This window comes from Drosophila arizonae, chromosome 5 (assembly GCF_054131065.1).
Source record: "Drosophila arizonae isolate 15081-1271.41 chromosome 5, UAZ_ARI_1.0, whole genome shotgun sequence".
Classification (NCBI taxonomy): domain Eukaryota; kingdom Metazoa; phylum Arthropoda; class Insecta; order Diptera; family Drosophilidae; genus Drosophila; species Drosophila arizonae.
This window is the reverse complement of record NC_142925.1, coordinates 16,206,994-16,225,226: the sequence shown is the minus strand read 5'-3', so window position 1 is coordinate 16,225,226 and position 18,233 is coordinate 16,206,994. Positions and strand designations below refer to the sequence as shown.

At 41.3% G+C, this 18,233-nt stretch overlaps 4 protein-coding genes across 24 annotated transcripts in view; 1 reads left to right on the top strand and 3 right to left on the bottom strand.

Moving 5' to 3' along the window:
* Positions 1 to 133: 133 nt before the first annotated feature.
* mago (mago, exon junction complex subunit) lies at positions 134 to 990 on the bottom strand. The gene is made up of 2 exons (XM_018012756.2): positions 611 to 990; positions 134 to 488 (listed from the first exon to the last, which is right to left on the bottom strand). The coding sequence occupies exons 1-2, from the start codon at positions 869 to 871 to the stop codon at positions 306 to 308; spliced, it is 444 nt and encodes a 147-aa protein (XP_017868245.1). The 5' UTR covers positions 872 to 990; the 3' UTR covers positions 134 to 305.
* Positions 991 to 1,009: 19 nt separating this feature from the next.
* Tmtc3 (Transmembrane O-mannosyltransferase targeting cadherins 3) lies at positions 1,010 to 5,965 on the top strand. 3 transcript variants are annotated; one of them, XM_089471745.1, is made up of 5 exons: positions 1,048 to 1,163; positions 2,177 to 2,285; positions 2,587 to 3,891; positions 3,950 to 4,734; positions 4,792 to 5,965. In XM_089471745.1, the coding sequence occupies exons 3-5, from the start codon at positions 2,772 to 2,774 to the stop codon at positions 5,674 to 5,676; spliced, it is 2,790 nt and encodes a 929-aa protein (XP_089327871.1). In that variant the 5' UTR covers positions 1,048 to 1,163; positions 2,177 to 2,285; positions 2,587 to 2,771; the 3' UTR covers positions 5,677 to 5,965. The 3 variants fall into 3 exon arrangements, with proteins under 3 accessions (XP_017868243.1, XP_089327871.1, XP_089327872.1); XM_018012754.2 differs by lacking the exon at positions 2,177 to 2,285 and having other exon boundaries at positions 1,010 to 1,163; XM_089471746.1 differs by lacking the exon at positions 2,177 to 2,285 and having other exon boundaries at positions 1,048 to 1,201.
* Positions 5,966 to 18,233, bottom strand: part of ktub (Tub domain-containing protein ktub) — a 32,417-nt gene continuing 20,149 nt past the window's right edge. For all 19 annotated transcript variants that reach the window (XM_089471752.1, XM_018010757.2, XM_089471750.1 and 16 more), the window contains 5 exons: positions 8,567 to 8,843; positions 8,023 to 8,493; positions 7,758 to 7,948; positions 7,561 to 7,698; positions 5,966 to 7,467 (listed from right to left, as the gene is read on the bottom strand). In XM_089471752.1, the coding sequence (XP_089327878.1) occupies positions 7,198 to 7,467; positions 7,561 to 7,698; positions 7,758 to 7,948; positions 8,023 to 8,493; positions 8,567 to 8,843 (1,347 nt within the window). In that variant the 3' untranslated portion in view covers positions 5,966 to 7,197. The remainder of the gene's footprint in view (positions 7,468 to 7,560; positions 7,699 to 7,757; positions 7,949 to 8,022; positions 8,494 to 8,566; positions 8,844 to 18,233) is intronic.
* Positions 12,735 to 15,232, bottom strand: LOC108615913 (glycerophosphocholine phosphodiesterase GPCPD1). Its single transcript, XM_018010755.2, has one exon. The coding sequence runs from the start codon at positions 14,829 to 14,831 to the stop codon at positions 12,807 to 12,809; it is 2,025 nt and encodes a 674-aa protein (XP_017866244.1). The 5' UTR covers positions 14,832 to 15,232; the 3' UTR covers positions 12,735 to 12,806.

The following is an 18,233-nucleotide window of genomic DNA, read 5'->3' as shown; positions in this document are numbered from 1 at the left end:
TTCGAATAAATTTCATATTACTATAATCTACGTTTACTAAATGATGGCAGTAGTTATCTCACTGATATATATACATAGGTATATATCGTTTAGTAAAATATCTGGGCCTTAAACACATGTATAAAACTTCATGTAATTTGCTTACAGCTCTAAAATTTCATTTTATTTACCATACATGTACATACAAAATAATACATATGCAATTCATTTGTAGTAAATTATTACAAAATTTAATGAGGCTGTTAATTAAGCTTATGTGTAGAGTATATATGTAAATGTGTTTGAATGCTGTTTTGGGAGAAGTTTTATATGGGTTTAATTTTGAAGTGGAGACCGATGAGGGAGAAGACCAGACACTTTAAATCCTGTACCAAATAATAGAAGCAACGCAAGCCTTCTGGATCCTTGGACCGATTGACGTCCACCAGTGATCCTGTTTTTGAGGTGGTAAAGGAGATGTGCTCGTCGCCAATGACAATTTCCAGTTCCTTTAATAAACACGAAATATGATTAATACATGAATAAATAGGTATGTGTGTATGTATGTATATGTGCTTATGTATGCAAATGCTATTGGCGGCATTTGCAGGCAGCAAAACCTTTCACTCACCTGTCGGCCAACGCGATCTGGTGGAGGCCACGGCAAATCGTCCTCCTGCATGATTTCCGAGTCGATTATGATGCGCTTTAGCTCTTCCATCACAGATTGATGTACAAACGCTTCCTTGCGGATCATGGTGTCATTTTTATAGTTGGAATTGTTGGCATAGCGGAGTTTTCCATCTGGCCGGAACTCGAACTCGAGGAACTCGTGCCCGAACTTTCCTTTGTGGCCAACATAGTAGCGCAAGTAGAAGTCTTCCGTTGACATTTATACCAGGTTTCTGTGGCTTTTATCTAATGAAAATTTGTTTTTCTTCCGGCATCTACTTTTACTCACAACGTTGTGGCTATTTTCAGGGTTGTTGTCTTGCTGTTGGTTTCGATAATTTACTACATCCTACCGATAGTTTATATAAATATCGATTGGTGGCGATATGCTTGCGTAGCCAAGTGAATGGCATATTGCTAGCAAGCTGGCCAAAAGCTGTGTTGAGTTTTGTGTTAAAATGTAACTATTTTATAGATATGCAACTACCTCCATAAATCACTCAATAAACGCGGTACGTAAACACCAAAGTAAACAACGTGAAATGTGCCGGTAATTCAGTTACAATAACTGACAACATTGTAATAATTGCAATTTGCAACAAAGTTGTCCCATGTAGAGGGATATTCATATGTATGTGTGTACATTTGGTGTTTTGTTGTTGTAGCTGTCTGTTTGTGTGTGCCCAGCGCTCGGACGCCAATGTAATGGCGTCGAATTATTCGCCATGAGTGAGAGGACGTGCGTACCACAGGGGGTGGTTGACGACAGCGTCGAGAAGGCGGCGCAGTGCAAGGATCTCGGTCAAAGTAATTTTACAAAAACACAACACTAAAATTTGCTGAGAGCGGCGCTGAGAGTGTTGCTGCTGCTGTTGTTGCTGCTTGCCACAAAACGAAAGTGCAAGGATTTCGAATGCGCCTGCGCATCCATTGGCGGGAAATCAACAAGCATTGGCCTGCACGTGCGTCCTTCGGGCCTGCTGTAAAAATGTCGGTCGTGCAACAAAGTTGCTCTCACTACATCTCACGCTCTCGCTCTCGCTCGCTCTCTCTTTCTATGTGCCTCTCCACGACGGTCGTAACGTTTACTTGGTGGTGGTTTGTTTTGACTGGCGGCACACAAAATCGATGACATTGAGTGCAACTTTCTTGCTGTCTCTCGGTCAGCGCATGTGAAGCAATAATGTTGCATCCGCATGCCGATGTGCCTCTGCTTCTGCCACTGCCTGTGCCTCAGCCAGTAATGTCTTCCTTCATAATATTTACAAAACAAACAAAAACCCACCCATTTCCTTTCGCATACTCCAGCTTCGACTCTGTTTGCTGACTGTGCAATATTCTCTTCGTGCAACTTTTGCCGGTTGCTGCCGCTGCTGCCGTCGCTGCCGCTGCTGCTGCCGTTGATTTTATTGGGGCGCTTACAACTTTGTTAACTTCGGGACTCTGGTCTATGCAGTCGGTATTGAGGACAGTAACCGGAACGAAGTTACTTTGTTGCGCATAATTGATTTTTTCATAAATCCAGGGTTTTTCCTAAAACAAAGTAAATCTAATCAAAATCATCAATTTAAAATGTTGAAAAGACTGTCAATTTAATTGATTAAATAGTGGGATTGTGAATGAACTCTTTAAAGGTAAATTAGAAAATACATGTGTATCATAAATGAATAATTTATACCATACATTTTTAAAAATCTTTTAATTACATTTCTATATGCAGTTAAAATGAATACGAAAACTTAGAATGTATACTTATTATTTACGACTTTTAACTACATATCTATAAAGTTAAAATTAATAAGTAATTAATATAAACATTTTTTTTAAAGGCCTTTTTCCATATACTGAATAAGTAATTTAAAAGCATATAGTAAAGCTTAAAAAATACTTTAAGTTTAAGTAATTTAAAAACTCTCATTTTCTTTTCTCTTTCAGGCAATGTAGAAGCTCTACATATTTTATAAAAAGTACTTGTATAGACTCCTTCATAGACGTTAACTGTAGAAAAGAAAACGCATTCCATCTGGTTGGCTAAAGTAATTATGGATACATGAACTAAAAGTTCTGCACTGACTGGAAAGTAACGGGAACGGGGATAGGGCAGGAGCCGAAAGTCAAACATGTCAACGAACCCCAACCAACACCAACACCAACTGCAGCAGCAACAACAGCACGCAACAACTGCAGCCGCATGCAATCGGGAGCGGGAGAGAGCGAGAGCTGGAAGCAGCTCGCAACGCAACTTGCTCGAGTTCCTCTGCATTTGTGTGGCATGTGTGGTCTGCTATTACAATAGCACGCAGTGCGGTCTGGTGTTTGACGACATCAGCGCGATTAGGGACAACAAGGATTTGCGGCCGAGCACGCCGCTGCGTAATGTGTTCCTCAATGATTTCTGGGGCACGCCGATGCGCAAGGAGCAGTCCCACAAGTCGTACAGGCCGTTAACCGTGCTGACGTTCCGCTTTAACTACTTGCTGCATGCACTGGAGCCGTTCGGCTATCATCTCGTCAACCTGCTGCTGCACATTGCAGTCTGCCTGCTGTGGCGTCGTGTCTGCCGCCTCATATTGCGCCAGTGTGCAGCTGGCAGTAATGAGGCGTCGTCCGCTGCATCCTCCTCGTCGTCGTCATCCTCCCTCAACACATGCGCCTTTGTGGCCTCGCTCCTGTTCGCCACACACCCGGTGCACACCGAGGCCGTTACTGGCGTCGTAGGCCGCGCTGAATTGCTCTCTTCCATATGCTACCTGGGCGCCTTTCTCAGCTATGCGCACGCAACGAGTGGCTCGCCGCGACGCACGAACTGGCCGGCGCTTTGCCTTTGCTTTGGCAGTTGCCTCCTGGCCTCCATGCTGTGCAAAGAGCAGGGCATCACCGTCGCTGGCATTTGTGCAGTTTACGAGTTGTTCGTGGTGCAGCAGCAACGGCCGCTGCAGCTATGGCATTTAGTGCTGCGTATGTTTGAGGAGCAGCCGCCGGCTAAGGCGGGCCATGCACATGCCAGACGCTGGTCATCCACCTTGTGGAAGCGCCTGGCTTTTCTGGTCATCATCACAGTCGCATTGCTAGTCGGACGTGTCTATGTGATGGGCTCCCAGTTGCCCATCTTCACGCGCTTCGATAATCCCGCCTCGGCAGCCGAGACGCCCGTGCGCCAACTGACTTACGCCTACCTCATTTACCTAAACTGCTGGCTCTTGCTATGTCCATCGCTGCTCTGCTGCGATTGGACAATGGGTGAGTGATTCGTAAATTGAATATTTGGAATGTCTTTTAAACACTCTACTCCTTGCAGGCACCGTGCCCTTGCTGGATGGATTTGGTGATGCACGAAACTTGGCCACCTTGTGCACCTTTTTGGCTTTGGGCGCGCTGGTGGCAAAGGCTTGCTTCTCCCGCAATCTATCCCAGTCACGCACGTTGCTCATGTGCCTGGGCTGGATGGTGCTGCCGTTTCTGCCCGCTTCGAATCTGTTCTTTCCGGTTGGCTTTGTGGTGGCCGAGCGCATTTTGTATATGCCATCCATGGGCTACTGTCTACTTGTTGCTTATGGCTATCATCAGTTCCAGCGCCGTTTTCACGCCACTCATTGGGGGCGTCTGGCGCAAACGGCACTTGTTGCCCTGCTGCTGGCGCATGGCCTGAAGACACAGCAGCGCAACTGGGATTGGCGCACAGAGTACTCGCTGTTCATGTCCGGCGTGCATGTGAATCAACGCAATGCCAAACTGTACAACAACGTGGGTCACGCCCTGGAGAACGAGGGACGATACGAGGAGGCATTGCTCTACTTCCAGCAAGCCGTGCAAATACAAACAGATGACATTGGCGCCCACATCAACGTCGGCCGCACGTACAACAACCTGAAGCGCTACGCGGAGGCAGAGCAGGCGTATATGCGTGCCAAGGCGCTGTTCCCACAGGCCAAGGCTGGCGTTAGCTACCATGCACGAATCGCGCCCAATCACCTGAATGTTTTCATTAATCTGGCCAATCTGATATCGAAAAATCAAACAAGGCTGGAGGAGGCCGATCATCTCTACCGTCAGGCCATCAGCATGCGCAGTGATTATGTGCAGGTAAGTGGTGTTAAATATATCGCATATTTGAATTTAACTGAAATATTCCTGCTGCAGGCTTATATAAATCGTGGCGACATTCTCATGAAACTGAATCGTACAGCCCAAGCGCAGGAGGTCTATGAGCAGGCGCTTCTATACGACAGCGAAAATGCGGATATATATTACAATTTGGGCGTCGTGTTTCTTGAGCAGGGCAAGAGTCAGCAGGCCCATGTGTACTTCAACAAGGCCATCGAATTGTATCCGGAGCACGAGCAGGCGCTGCTTAATTCGGCTATACTTCTGCAAGAGCTGGGCGGCGAGGAGGCGCGTCAGCTGTCGCGCGCCCGCCTTTACAAGGTTCTGTCTAAGGATGCGAATAATGAGAAGGTCTACTTCAATCTGGGCATGTTGGCCATGGATGAGTCCAGCTTTGACGAAGCCGAGCAGTTCTTCAAGCGCGCCATCCATTTAAAATCGGACTTTCGTAGCGCTCTCTTTAATTTGGCTTTGTTGCTGGCTGACTCGAAGCGACCGCTGGATGCAGTTCCTTTTCTGAATCAATTGATACGCCACCATCCCACACATGTCAAGGGCCTCATCTTGCTTGGCGACATCTACATCAATCACATGAAGGATCTGGATGCGGCAGAGAAGTGCTATCGCAGCATACTACAGCACGATCCGCACAATACGCAGGGCCTGCACAATCTCTGCGTGGTTTTCGTGGAGCGCAAATGGATGGCCAAGGCTGCTGCTTGCCTGCAGTTTGCTCAGCGACTAGCCCCCAATGAGGATTACATCGGGCGTCATCTGCAGATCGTAATCACACGCCTGCAGAAAATTAACAAGTTACCTGAAACGTCGCCTGAGCGACAGTTAGCTTACAAGGACTACGACCCAGACGAGTTCAGGTTGGCCAGCGATCGAGACGTGCACAAAACTCGCACTCGTTCATAGCGTCACTAAGTTCGTATTCCTCAGATCATTCCAGCATTTTGTTGAACGTATGTAAGCAAATTGTACATTCCATAAGGATATTAATTGAATCTCGTTTGAAAACGGATATAGGAACGTGAACTGTTTTTTTTAATCTTATATAACAAAAGTACGTAATCAAAGCCTGATCTTGTTTTGTATATAGCTCCAAATTGTTTCTAATCAAAAGACGTACTACCGAAATAATGCATTTATTATACACAAATGAAATTGTACTTAATGGGCACTAAATAAAATTAACTATACTTGATTCATATTTCACCTTATTTATTTATAGTTGGCTGATGAAAATTTTAATTGAAAGTACTTTGGCTCTTCATTGGAAAGGTCTTGATCTAAGCTTCTGCTAACGAAATGTTGATAGATAGTAAAATGAGATGTTCTAAAAGTTAAATTTATATTAAACCCACAAATGCATTTTTAAACATTTTTGGAATTCTCCTGTTCCATCTATTGATTTTTCTGATTTAGCTAAAATTTAATATAAATATTCAATAATATATTTTAAATAAATTTAATTTTTCATTCATTTCTATTCATTTGTATTTTATTATTTTTTTGGTTTCATATATTTTGTTTAATTTGATATACATAAATAGTTGTTTTGAAAAATAATTGTTTATTAAATTAGATTGTTACTTAACTATAATAAGAGCTCGGCACAAATAGTAATGCTCTCTTATGCACTAATAGTAATTTCTTTTGATCTAGATACATCAATATAAATAGTTTTGTATATATAGAATATATATTAATATATATATTTTCATTTCGAGCTGTATTCAAATTAGAAAATCGATTTTTTAGTATTTTTGAAATATGTATGTTTGATTTTTGTTACTTTTTCCATTTGATTTGTTCATGATTTTGAAATTTGTGTGTGTGAAGAACATAGAGATAGAGTTTGTGGTATGTTTTTTGTTCTGTTTTATAAAATCGGTGAGTAGACTTTTTTTATATATACTAATTTACATTAAATATGTTTATTTATTTATCTATATATTTATATAGAAATATGTGATTTGTTGCCTACTGTGCCGCAAATCTGTATTGATGCGCACTTCGACTGACTAGAATTATAGACTATATATGTTTTAAATTATAAAATAATAATACTCATATATAAATATGAACTTTTAAGTACAGAATTTAGTTTAAAGTTTAAAGTTTGAAGCATTTGGATAAGGTAAAAGTATTGAAAATTTAATGAAATAGTATTTTGTTGTGGTGTTGGTCTTTGTAGGGTATTTGTGAAAAATAATATATAACTCACTGTATTATTACAGCTGAATAACGTTTGTTTTATATATAGCCTATGTCTGATACAAGTTTCTCCTTTGCTCTGATCTTCTCTCTTGATATTTCTTACATTCTACGACGACCGCATTCAATTAGAGTTAGGGTATGCTTAGTCGAGCATAATAAGGCATGCGTAACTGCGTTCTCAATCAATGCCAAGTTGACTTCCATTTACAATCTGATTCACTCGCAGGCGATTTTGCCATCGAAGCTGCTCAGAGCTATGGCAAAGGCTTGCATGGCGCACAGGGGATAGCGATAGTCCATGGTGAACACGTCCTCGGATGTGCGTCCGAACTGCATGACTATATACTCGGGATCCGAGTCGTGCACCAACTGAAAGTTCTTGACCGAGGCTTGCGTGACACGACCGTGAAAATTGAGCACATACGATTGGGTCTCATCGTTCCACACTGGCGTCTTATTGTGCAGCTCCACAATGTTATCCATGTTCTGGTAGAAAGAAACAGAGAGAGAAAGAGAGGGAGAGAGAGAGAGAGAGAGATTGTGAATGCTGGAATCTTGAATTGCTTACGCTCAACTTACCTTCATCTTCCACAAGTCGAGTATGCCCTGCTGCTTGGGATCCGCTGAGCTGATCTTGACACGCTGATCGTCCTCAGTCATGCCCGGCAGTATCACAGTCATGTTGCGCGGTCCCTTGAAGCCCAGAATGTTGGTGTCCTGGTGAGGATTAGGTAATTAATAAAGATCGACTTGGTTGGTAGACTGACTAGACATACATATATAATGACGGCCAGATCGAGGCGCGGATTCTCAGTGCTCTCCTTGTTGCCGCTGTCGAACACCGTGAAGGATGTGCCGAACACATTGGAGCGCAGCTTGCCGCAGAAACCATCCGCATTGCGGGACAGATCGGTGGGATCGCAGCTCACGATATAGTTGGATGTTTTGCTCTTCTTTCTCTTGCGACCTGGAAGTGACAAAGTGAAGTTGATCAGGACTTAATCTTTGCTGAAGCAGAGATCTCTGGGTATGCCCACTCACCACCCAGCAGAAAGATCTTCTTGCCATAGTCGCGCTCCAAATGCAGATAGTAAATGGGAAACAGGCCGCGATCCATGCCCTTGCGATCGCGCGTAATGCGGCACTTGTAGAGCACACCCTGTGGCGCCGGCTGCATGACGAACTGATCGATGTTCCCAATGACATCGCCCTCCGATTCGCCGTTGCCGCCGATGCTGCCGCTGCCGTTGGCGGTGCCGTTGCTGCCCTCGACGGCGGCGCTGTCCTTGTAGGGCGAGGCAATGTTGGCGGGACGCACTGCGGCCACGCCCGATATGTTGCGATTGGCATAGTCGTCTTCGTCCAGCGGCTCGTTGAACGATTGCTGGCCACTGCGCAGGCGCTGGGACTGCATCGAGTTGGCGCTCTGTGGCTGAATCGGTTGCTCCACTACCGTCACCGGACTGCTCTCATCGTCCTCCAGCTCATGCGACGAGATCTCCTCGATTAAGTCTGCAGTTAAATAGAGTATTAATTATTGTTGTTGCTGTTGCTGTTGTTGTTGTTCTTTTCTTATCCTTATCACCTTCTTGATTGATCGTGCTAAGGCTGCGCAAGTTGTTCGAGTTGTTGCGACTCGAGTTGAGGCTGCTGGTTAGATGAACACCTGTTGTGCTGTTGTTGCTCAATATCTGATCTGGATTGTGTGGCGAGCCAATGAACTGCATCGGCCCATCGTACCCGTGCAGCTCACGGCTATTGCTGCGCATCCCAGACATCGGCCGGCTCATCTGCAGATCGCTGGCCTGCACCATCCCAGGCGAGGCGCGCTTCTGACGTATGTAGGCGTCCATCAGCTGGCGCTGTAAACAATAATTATTGTAAATAGTATTCATTATAAGTGACATTAATTATTATAATTATTGTTATAAATAGTTTTTATTATAAGTGGAATATTATATATTAAGTAACATTTATTACAATATATCACTTATTCTCTTATTATATACTATATTATTATATTATCTATGGCAGACTAGACCTCTGCCTGGTCTAGACTGCTAAGTGAGAAAAAATCTTTCAGGTTTTTTATTTTTGCTTTCAATTGAGTGCATTTTTAGATATTTTTCAATTTAGATATATATTTCAGTTTTATATATTTTATTTATTTTTTTTATGTATGATATATGCATATATACATATATGTATATAAATTTATAGAGCTCGTTAGTATATGCCTAGCCCAAGCTATTATTTTCTCTCTCTCTCTCTCTCTCTCTCTCAACCTCTTTCCTTCTCCCTCTCTCTTTCTGTCTCTCTCATTCTCCCTCTCTATCTTCCTCTCTCTCTCTCTCTCTCTCTCGCTATTCTTCTCTTTATGCTTCTGCTGCAACTTCCTCTGCTTCTAGTTTTCAATCAAAAAGTTTGCCAAACATTTTCAACATTTGTTTGAAACATTATTTATTTATTGCATACTCTGAAATTGCTAGTCTCATACATATACTACATACATACATTGTGCGTACAGGCGAGCTGTTTCACATTTGTAATAAAAGTTATATTGCTGGAGTAGAGCCTGCGGAATTTGATTTAGTTTACGTGAGTTCTCATGCATTGTGCATCAGCTGGCGAAAGCCAATTGAAGGCGCAAAACTCGTTCACATTCAAAAAAGAAAAAAAAAGAAAAACTAAATCACCAACTAAAACTTTTCATTTAATATTTCATGAATCATTCTATTAAAAATTGGTAGATATAGCAGGCGAACTACTGTATAAATTGAATGTAGACCAGCTATATTTCATATTGGCAAAAATGTGTTTGTTTTTTTTTAATACAAAAGGAAAGCATTTTTTAAACTATGAAATGCTGTGCTTATGTAAATCAAATTGCAATAAAATTATTTCTCGAATAAATGGAGGAATAAATTAACATTTTTCATATGAGTATTATAAAAAGTGCTTTGAAGAAGACAGTCTTTTTTTTTTTTTTTTTTTAGTTTTATGCCCTTTTGTAATGTTGACCCTACTTTGCCTCAATTTGATTAAAATGTATTAAATTGTATTTAGAATTTATTTAATTTTGCTTAAAATTTATAAAGTTTGATTTAAAATTTATTAAATTTTATTAAAAACTTATTAAATTTTATTAAAAATTTATTAACTTTTATTAAAAATATTTTTTAAATTTTATTAAAAATATTTCTTAAATTTTATTTAAAATTTAATTCTAGTATAAATGTTATTCGTCTGCCTAAGCAATTCATTATCTACTAACCACCTTGATTATTGCAAAAATAAATTTAATTTAATCTTGATTATTATCAGGATTTGCCATCAATGTCTCTCATAACAATTGGCCATAGCTTCGATTTGGATTACCTCTATCAGACATATGTATATCAGCTGAGGCGACAAGCAGCAAAATACTTCAATATCTTTATGGCTCGAGGAATGCATATTTCTGATAAGTTTTGTTTTGTATTTATAATAGTTATTCAGCAACTCTATTAAATTAAAGCTCCCTGTTTTAGTAAACACGTTTATTGGCCACGTTTGTGCATGATAATAACTGTTAATACAACAATGCTCTTTTCAATATTGTCATTCTAGCTATTATTTCTTTCAGTGTAGCGAAATACAAATGAGCAATAAATATTTATATCTAAAGAGATGCAACGGAACGTGCTTGGAAGTTAGTTTATTGCTAGATGTAATTATACCTAATATATTGCAAGATTATATTATATTTGCTCGAGTCTAATTAGATTGCTGGAATTGCCAGCACAATTTTCTTATTTTTAGCAAGCAAATTAATTTGCATGAATATCAGATCTAATTGGACTGCCAGTTGGATTCCAATTATAAGTGAATAAGTTTGCTTTCGCTGTGTGTGTGTGTGTCTGTGTGTGGCTGTGTGCTTCCCAATTGAGATCTGGTGTAATATGAGCTGCGGGCCTTGGCATATTAATCCAAATGCTCGACACTCACCTACATGGTTATGCAACTGCGGATGCTGTTGTTGCTCTGCCGCTGCTGCCGCTGCCACTCTGCCTGTTGCAGTTGCATCACAGCGAATCACAGCTTCGCTTGACCACACCTGCCTTGCCCCTTCCGCATGACACGATGTGACATGGGGCGGGCTGCTGCTGCTGCTGCTTCATGGCAATGATTTCATTAAACATTTGAATTTCAAGTTCAGCTAAATAAATTGCATTGTTTATATGATTGCATATACAAATAAATGCATTATATATTTATTTATTTCTATCCAGCTCTCGTGTGAATTTTTAAGGCGCATCTAGTCTCGGCCTGAGCCATCCACCCACTCTGACTCAATCTGGCTGGCCCTGACTGCAACTTTTACTTAAGAAAGTGAATTTGATGTCGTTTTGGCATTTGTCAGTTTATGAACTATTATTCAGCTGCTAACAAAGCTTTAGTATTCCACATCCTTTTAACTGCAGAATGTTATCTTTTAAAAGGATTTCTCATTCTTCTTTTTATACTTTTTTGCTGCTGCAGGAAAAGGCAATTGGCAGCGAAGAAATTTGAAATCCTTTTTTATGCTTTTTCAAGTGAGTGTGAAAAGGGTATATAGGTTGAGCGAGCTGAGAGTGTAGCATTTATTTATTTGGGTAATTTGTTTGGTAGAAGACTTTAGAATATTTTTTATTTTTTTATGTTATGGTTCAAATATAAAAAAATATATATATATTATTTTTATCATTATTTTTATATTATTATTATTATCATTATTATCATTGTTAATATTATTATTATTATTATTTTTTTTACTTCTTGTTTATAATTCTTGTTTATATATAATTGTTTATATATTAAAATAAAATCTTATTTTTATTATTATTATTGGTACTATTATTATTATTTTGTTTTTATCAATTTGGTTTACATATCAAAATAAAATATTATTTTTTATAATTATTATTATTAATAATATAGTATTATTATTATTATTACTTTGACTTCTTGTTTATATTTCTTGTGTAAATATTTAAAAAAAAAAATATTTTTTATAATTATTCTCAGTATTATTACTATTTTTTAAATATTTATTGTTTAAATATTTAAAAAATATTATATATATCATTATTATTAATTTTATTATTATTCGTATTTTTTTTTATAAATAATCAAAGATGTCAACATTAAATTTTTAATATAATTTTGATTATTAATATTATTTCTATCTTTAAACAATTTTAATTATTATTTACAAATTTTATTTCCAGCGAGTATTACGAACCCAATGTTCTATGACTAAAATAAATTATATGATATTAAAAAAAAAAAAAAAATAGATAAATAAAACAGAAAATACTAAAAAATTCTTTAAGATAATGCTTCTCAGTTTCCGCCAACGAATTTTCTTTTCTTTTCTATTTCCAACTTGATTTTAAATCATTGCTGCTGCAACTATAATGTTTCAAATGTGTTCTCAAATATAATTCGTTATTCCTAAGCCTCATATATAATAAGCAACATTACTTGAGTCCCGCCCATTATAGCAAATTGTTGGTTTTCCCAGCAATTTAAATTTGAGCGCGTATTGCGCAGTCGTTGCGGCACTATTTTTTATTTATTTTTTTTATTCGCTCTTTTATTGAAGCGTGAATGGAATAGCGAACAGATGCTCGCGGACACGTAGCGCAATCAGGAAGCTGTCGGGGAAATGAACACGTTTCACAGTAAAAAAGAGAGGGGGGGAGAGAGAGAGAGAGAGAGAAAGGAGGCCATTTTCAGTTGTCTTCTTTGTTTGGTACGTTTATTGCTTGGCATTAAAGCACAGAGAGTACTTAGAATAGAATCTATAGAACATTAACATTGCTCAGAATACTTTCGATGGTGGCATTGGCTGGGCGCAGCGTCGTAGCGGGCGCACACTGTAGCTGGAAGAAGCCGGGCAAATCGAGCTCCTCCTCGAAGACGCTGGACTTGAGCGGCGGCAGCAAGAGGTCCATGCGATCATAGATGACGCCAGTGGGTCCCAGCGAAAGGAACCAATCGATGGAGGCGCGATCCTTCAGTTCGCTGCCCCAGAGCAGCAGCAGCGGCAGCTGCGCCTTGGCCCGCTGCACCAGAGCGGGCTGCGTTTTGAAGAAGATCGCATTGGGCACAATGCCAGCCAGATCCATGGCCTGGGCAAAGTTGATGCTCTGCTCCACGTTGCTGGTGCGCGGATCGGCGAAGGCGTTCTCCTTGCTGCTGGTGAGGAAGAGCACCGGATACATGTTCTGCTTGAAGCGCAGCATGGTGCACAGATCGGCATCGAAGCTCTTGAGGATGGTGAGGCGACCGCAGCCATGCCGCTGCACCACCTCCAGTATGCGGTCCACGAACAAGTTCTTGTCGATCGTCTGCTCGCTCTCGTTGCGCCCGTTGGACTTCAGCTGGGGCCACTTGATCTCGATGTCGAGGCCGGCGCGGAAGGTCACCTGCTCGAAGATATCCTGCAGGGTGGGAAACAGGCGCTGCTCCACCATCTCGACATTGCTGTGCGCCGGATACTCGATGATCTTGTTGTTGACGATCTGGTAGGTCTTCAGCTGCTTCAGCTGCTCGTACGTGAGGTCCTTGATGAGCACCTCGGTCAGGTCGCTCTTGCTCGTCGGCGTCTTCGAGTCGATGCAGACGTGTATCGAGTAGTCGTGGTGGATGATCGGCACCAGGTCGCTGGTCAGCTGCACATCGAACTCGATCAGGTCGGCGCCCAGCTCCGCAGCGCCCATGAGCGAGGCCAGCGTGTTCTCGATGAGCAGCGGGGCGGAGGTGGAGGGCAGCGTCAGGCTCTTGCCCAGGCCACGATGCCCGATTTCCAGCGCCGTCCAATTGCTGCGCCAGTAGTTGACGAAGCTGGTGCGGAAGTCCGAGCTGCCATTGACCATGGGACGCACCACGAGATACTGCAGATGCAGCTCGCCCACGACACGCTGCCAGACCGGGGATATTAGCTGCAGAGTCAGGTTGCCCTCGCTGCCTCGGAGAGCGGCAGGCTGCAGGTGCGCGTAGCCCAGCAGACGCACCACATCCTGCTGCTCGCCATAGACCTCCAGCTGGTAGGCCACCTGCTGCAGCTGCTCCACCGTCACATGGAACATGAGCAGATCCTTGTCCGCCTCATAGGGCACTCCATATTCCGGCTGGGCCCGCAACATGCTCTCGGCATAGACCATGCGCGCGTACTCCACGTTCGCCGCGGCGGAGCTCAGAATGGGCGACAGGCTGTCCGGATGCACTGGCTGCAGGCGCAGACGCAGGCCGGCGCCCGGCGGCACCGTCTGCTCCTCCAGCTGCACAGCATTGCGGAACACCTTGAACTGCACAATGGAGCCGGAGCCGGAGCTCTGCAGCCAGCCGCGGGTCAGCTGCCGCTGGCCATTGATGGTGCCCAGGACGTCGCTGCGATTGCCCGCCAGTTTCGTTGTGTTGAAGGCGTGCGCAAAGACGTGCGACTCCCAGCGGCGCACCTGCACGCCGCCCCCGCGCCCCACGGCGGCCACAAAGTAGCGGTACTCGACGCTGCTGTTCTGCGGCAACAGCACCAATCCCATCCAGACATTGTGCTGAGCGGTGCGATTGAGCAGCACGGCGCGATCCGCCTGCCAGCCGCCCAGCACGGCCAGATTGCCGACCAGCGCGGGCCGCTCGTGCGGCGCCAGCTCGTCCTGCGGGGACAGCGTCAGGGTGAAGTTGAAGCTAAGCGGCGAATCGCGCTTGAGCGGCACAAAACGGCGTGCGGCATAATATTTCTCGTAATACGAATCGCTATCGCAGTGGGCGGTCACGCTCAGCCAGACGATGGCCAGCGCCACGAATGTCTTCAACACGGACATGAATGACGATCAGAGCAGAGCAGAGGAGAGCAGAGTAGAGCAGAGCAGAGCAGAGCGAGGCGCGTGCTCTCTGTTCGATCTGACCTCTGCGGTGAACGCGTTGCGACTATCGCCCGAGCCTGCCACTGAAGCGTCTAAGTAGTTCGATTCGTATGTGTGTGTGTGTGTGTGTGCGTGTGTGTGTGCACCCACAACCCACTCACTCACTTATCAGAGGAACAACACTCGCGAGAGCTTTACGACATCTTCATAAACACGTTGTTGTTGTTGTGGTTGTTGTTGTTGTTGTTGTTGTTGTTACACCGGCAAGCGCTATCAGCCCGAGTGCAAATTGCCAACTGAATGCTTCACATTGAGTCCGGCCGTTTCGCACGTGCCGTGCTACGGCTACGGCTACGACTACAGCTGCGACTACGGCTACGGCTACAGATATGCCAGCGCACAAGTGTTTCATTTAAAGCTCAGCTACGTCATCAATTTAGGCAGCGGCACAAAAAGTCTAACCCAAATCCAATTCAGAGTCCAAATCCAAACGCCGTATTAGCGCAATTTTAATGAATTTGTTTTTGAGTGCTGCGCAAAAGCGTCGCCTTGATGGGGTACGAGAACGTCGCCCCACACACACATACACTCACACACACACACACACCTGCTTGAGTGCACTTGTGAGTGTCTCTCTGTCTGTGTGTGTGTGTGTGTGTGCTACTAGTCTCGATTGCCGCCTCGCTCGTTTTTTTTTTATCGTCCCCCCTTTGCTTTATTCAAATGGCGAAAGTTTTTGTCAACGGCTCTGTAATTTATCTGCAATTGCATATATTTCGTAACATGCCCTCTCTCTTGTCTATGACTGTCTCTTTCTCTCTCTCATTGTGTGGGAACTAATTTGCCAGTGATTCTGTGTAAGCGCGCAAGTGGAATCAGGAAAAGTGTTTTTTTATTTCTCTATTTTTATTTTATTTTTATTTTTTTTATTTTTATTTTTTTTTAAATATTTTTTTTTGAGTGTTAAATTAAAAAAATTAAATAATATAAATAAAATAGTTCTAAAAAAATGTAGAAAAGATTTGAGTAATTATAAATTAATAATATGTTAATAACATATATTATTGATTTAATAATAATAAACTAATAATGTTGAATTTTAAAAAATAATTAAATAATACAAAATTAAAAATAATGTTATAATAGTAGGCTAATAATAATAATAAATTTAAAATATTAATTTAGAAATTAAAAATTAAAAAAAATATAATAATTTGCTAATAATGATTATAAACTAAAAATAATAATTTAGTAATAATAAATTTGGAAAATAATAATAATTCTTATTATTAATTATATATAATAATATATATAATAATTTTTAAAACATTATTGAATGCACCTAAAAATCAAGAGCACCTTTTGGTTAAATAAAATTTAGTCTATCAAGTATTTTATTTTCTCTTCTTTGCTATTTAGCTATAGCTAGAGTTAATTAGCCGAGAGTGTCCTATACAATGGGCTATATTTGATTGGCTCGACATACGAATTTCCAATTTGCAACTAAGATTCTGTTTGCTTTGACTTTCGGGCCTTGACAGTGTCCCGTGTGGGGCTGCATATTTGATTGGGGTTATTAAATTCAATGTTGCGCATAAATTCCTGTTTGAGAATAACCAAAATTTATGGTCTCACATGGAACATGCAGCGCAATATTTATGCCCGTTCAATAACTGCAAAAGAGTCGATTGGCTTCTATTTGTTAGCAGTCTGTTTGAGGGAGTTGAGCTTTGGAGTGCATAGTGAATATTTTCTATATAGTTGCAAAGTGAAATATATAGTTGGCTAAAAAAGTTGACCATCTTCACAGAAATACATATATACATATATATACAATATATAAATACATAAATTTTCCACTTGGAGAAAAGAATCCTTAATCGTAGTCAGTTATTCTACAAGTCTAGTCTACAAATTAAACAGGTTGCTCCCCCATCAATAAGTCCTACAGCTCTACCAATAAATTTAGCCCAATTATAACCGATTTTACATAACAGATTCTACTTTTTAATATGTAATCTGAGCGAGTATTATGCAGTCAGTCAACAAGGGATTTTTCTGATTTTTTTAGCATTTGGCTTAACGCGTTTATATTAATTTAGGCGGACAAATTTTGCGGACAAATTTTGCGTAAAATGTAAGAGCGCTGCCACACAGTGGCTCATAAAAAGCACGTGCACCCATGCACACCTACAAACTCACACGTCCACACACACACACACACGTACATAGCATATGCTTGAATGAGCCGACTCTTATAACTGTGCGTGGCTTAACCAACATTTAGGGTCGCGCAATAAAATGATTACTCATACGCAGCGTGGCACGGCGAAATTGATAATGTCAGCAGCACTAAAACAGAAGCAGCACATGCGGCTGCAGTGCCTGTTACTGTGTGGCAAATACCCTGTAAGGCATACACTGTCAAGAAGAGCATGCCGAAATTGTCTATAAAAAGTTTAAGATATATTATATATTAATATATCATATATTAATATATTAATATATATATATCATATATTATATATATTCTTCTTATCACTTGCCAAAGAACTCTGAGTATCTTGTAGCTTTTGTTCAACATTTCTATAACTACAATTTTAAACTTTTATAGGGTATCTGCTGCTCATATTATACTTATGAATATTCTTCCCTTCAGTTCTCAAAGAATTTCAATTATATTTTCTCGTTTTCCGCCGCACATAATTGATTAGAATTTTTTTACAGGGTATTTGCTGTGCATTTGATACATATATTTCTTATATATCATGTATATACAATTTAATTTGTATCAAAAAACTCCAAGTATATCTTCTCCTTTCCTCCGCATTACATTAAGTACAATTTTTACAGGGTATCTCCTCTGCCCGCTGCATTACGCAGACATTTGTTGTACTTGTTTTATTGTGCATGAATGTGCGAACCACATTACAACATAGCAACAGCAACAGCAACAGCAACAGGATGGCAGCAGCCTGTGCAAAGGACCTTTTTCTTGCTTTTCTGCTGTTTAGCCATTCAGGATTAAATAGTATTTTCATGTATTACGTCGGATTAGATTAGGGTGGCCCCTTCAAGGCAAAGAGAGAGAGAGAAGGACAGACTGATAAAGGGATGCGAAGATGGCGGAGCCAAGGAACCGAAAATGTATTTAATACATTCTCAATTTAAATTGAATTTAGCAAATGGTCTACGAGCAGTGGGCGAACTATTAAACACTGGATAGACTGGATAGATGCGCAGGCATTAGCCATAAAATCGGATGTCCAATGGCTTGGAAAAGTACTCATCGATTTGACTGGTCAATGGACGACGACAAACATGACCCGGCGGCCAAACTCGGCGAACTTTCTATAGATT